At 40.8% G+C, this 3,332-nt stretch overlaps 1 protein-coding gene across 1 annotated transcript in view; it reads left to right on the plus strand.

Annotated features, from left to right (window-relative positions):
* Positions 1-3,332, plus strand: part of LOC122554701 (calcium-activated chloride channel regulator 1-like) — a 104,381-nt gene that overhangs the window by 42,796 nt on the left and 58,253 nt on the right. The window contains exons 10-11 of the mRNA XM_043700079.1: positions 1,310-1,571; positions 3,114-3,281. Coding sequence (XP_043556014.1) covers positions 1,310-1,571; positions 3,114-3,281 — 430 coding nt within the window. The remainder of the gene's footprint in view (positions 1-1,309; positions 1,572-3,113; positions 3,282-3,332) is intronic.

A 3,332-nucleotide genomic window follows, 5' to 3' on the forward strand; every position in this document is an offset into this window, starting at 1 on the left:
CATTGAGAGCCTTGGGAACCCATGGAGGCATCATAAGCGAGGATAATCCTGAGTTCACCTCAATATTGCTGACACACTTTCAAGTAAAGAGTATTAAACACTCTAAAGTGTTTGAGAGTATGCTCAGGACAGAGATTGATAGATTTCCAGATGTTGAAGACATTAAGAGATATGGAGGTAGTGCAGATCAATGGCATTGAGGTAGAAGATCATCCATGATCTGGTCAAATGACAGAGTAGGATTGATGTTCTTATTTCAGTTCTTATGTCTTCTGTTGCCGAGTGTACACAGTTTGATCAATGGTACCTCAATGTCATGTAAGAAAGACAAGTCAGTCCCTTAAATGACTTCTGTTATTCAGTGAGACCATGGCTGATTTGTATCTCAAATCAATGTACTCAGTTTGGTTCCATGCGCCTTGATATATTTGCCTTTCAATGTTCATTGTTCTCAGTGTTGAAAATTTATTTAAGCAGCAAATCAAACTTTTAAATTTCAATTAGTTCTTGTGTGTTTCCTCACTTCAACCTCTACAGCTGTTCCCTCATCTTGTCTGGATGCTCCCAATGGAGGCAATAAAATTCTCTGATTACCATACACACTCTGATTAAATCACCCTAAATTGTCTATAGTTATAGCAAAACCATCTCAGTTCATTAAAAACACTTCCTCCTTATTTAATCCTCATCACAGCAGGACCATTACAAAGAATCTGGGCAATATATAAAATATATAAAAACTGAAATTGCTGGGAAACCCAAATGGTTTGGCAGCATCTGTGGAGGGAGAAATAGAGTCCAATGCCCCTTCTTCAGAACCTATTCCATCTTTCCTGGTGGGAGAAAGTAATACTGCAGATGCAGTATTCCCAGAGCTTTACACCGCTGGGATTATAACATCCACACCATTATATTCCAGTCCCTCGAAATGAAGGCTAACATTCTTGTAGCTGTCCATTAGTACAATGTGATCCATCTAGATCATTCCCACAACTACTATTCTCAATTTTTCTTGGCGATGGAGTGAATTATCTCATACTTCCCTGCACTGAACTCCCTCCATGATGGTTTTCATTATTCACTTATTGAACTTCTGTTCCTTTCTGTCCCCTATTCACTGTGCTAAACAACTCAGTGTTGATCACAGTGGGTGCCATGTCCATTTATTTTTCTCTCCCCCAATAAGTGACACTGAGGGCATTTGTAAAAGGTGTCCCATTACCTCTGTTCAATATTACCCAAATTCTAAAGAAGGATTTGCAGAAGCTCTTATTTATCCAGATGTTGAAAATAAATATTTTTATCCCAGGCAGGTACTTGGAATTTTGCCATCCTGAATCCTGGCATTGAACAGGTTATAAGTATTGTAATGACATCCCGAGCAGCAGATGAAAAAGTTCCCCCGGTCACGGTCAATGTGCACATCAGTGAAAAGGATTCGGTTGGTGGTAGGACAATTTATGCAGAAGTCAGTCAGAGATTCTCACCCGTCCTGTTTGCAAACGTGACGGTTATTATTGAACAACCCACCGGCCCAAAAATTGAACAGGAACTTTCTGATGATGGCCTGGGTGAGACTGATGATGTGACTCTATAAAGTGGAATGTATATTCATACTGTCAGTGCCTGATATGTACATGTATCCAATTACGTATAACATCCAGAACACAAAACGTATGACAAATTAAGCCTGTTGACTGTTCCGAAACTGAAAGCAGTGCTTGCAGGGAATATAGGCTTTGATTACACTGATTTTGGACTCCATGAATTTTCATGGCTTCAGGTCAAACATGGGCAAGCAATACTTTGCCACTTCACTACATACCATCCCCCGCCCCACTCCTCTCCCTCCACCCCCCAACCACCCAATGGACTGATAATTCAATACTTCTCTATGTTGAATAACACTTGACACTGTTCAGGACAAAGCAGCCGGCTTCATTGGCATCACATCCACAAACATCCATTCCCTCATCCACCAACACTCAGTATCTGCAATGTGTACGATCTACAAGATGCATCGCAGAAATTCGCCTGAGATCCTCGGACAGCACCTTCCAAACCTATGAACACTTCCATCCAGAAGGATGGGGCAGCAAAACATGGAAACACAACTGTCTGTGAGTTTCACTCCAAGCCACTCACCATCCTCACTTGGAAATATATCGTCATTTCTTCACTTTCACTGGTTAAAATCCTGGAAATCCCTCCCTAAAGGCATTGTGTGTCTCTTTACAGTACATGGACTACAGAAATTCAAGAAGGCAGCTCACCATCACCTTCTCAATAGCACCTCGGGGCAGGCAATAAATGCTGGCCCAGTCAGTGACACCCACATCCCATGAGCGAATACATTAAAAAATAATGCCTCCTTCAGATTCAGACAATAGGCATTAACCTTCTTGGCTACTTGCTCCTACTCCTGTCTGAGGATGCCCCATTCCCTCAAGATCTATGGTGTCTCTCCTCCTGTGCAACTCCACCACAGAAGGCTGGCTTCAGCATCTTTTCCTTGCTCAATACACTCTTAAACGCAGTGGCAGTCAGTATTGCAGGGGACACATAGTTCCCATCTGTACATCAGATGGCAGGATAAGATGAAGTTAAAAATCACACAAGGCCAGGTTACAGTTCAATAGGTATATTTCGAAGCACTAGCTTTTGAAACACTGCTCCTTCATCAGGTGGTTGTGGAGCTGTGCTCCAAAAGCTAGTAATTTCAAATAAACCTATTGGACTATAATCTGTTGTAGTGTGATTTTTAACTTTGTCCACCCCGGTCCAACACTGGTTCCTCTATATCATAGCATGACATTAAAGTGTTTCCTATCTACACCAGACTTGGAATGAGCAGCTCATGAATGCTGAGAAGCAGCACAAAACCAATTTTTAACTCCTAAAACTTCATTTGTATTAATAAATCATATAACAAAAGATATTTTGCATTGGTAACAACTCACAAAACAATTAAAGTGATTGGGATTTGAACTTAGAATTCCTAGATGAATTTGACTTTGCACTTGTCATCAGTGATATCAGTGCCAATCCAAATACTGTGTAATTATTCCATGCTTCACTCAGTCTGCAGCTACTTACCCTTTCCTTGCCTTTAGGTGCTGACATTGTCAAAAATGATGGTATTTACACAAAGTATTTCCACAAGTATTCTGAAATTGGAAGATACAACTTTAAAATACGTGTGCAGGGAAAGGAAGGGAAGGCAAAGGCAGCGATCCGAACAGGAGGACATTCCTTTTACATACCGGGATACACAGAAAATGGTAAACAATATTTGGCAACAGCAGGAATCAGAAATGAAATAACTGAAGAAT

The sequence above is a fragment of the Chiloscyllium plagiosum genome, chromosome 11 (genome assembly GCF_004010195.1).
Source record: "Chiloscyllium plagiosum isolate BGI_BamShark_2017 chromosome 11, ASM401019v2, whole genome shotgun sequence".
Classification (NCBI taxonomy): Eukaryota; Metazoa; Chordata; class Chondrichthyes; order Orectolobiformes; family Hemiscylliidae; genus Chiloscyllium; species Chiloscyllium plagiosum.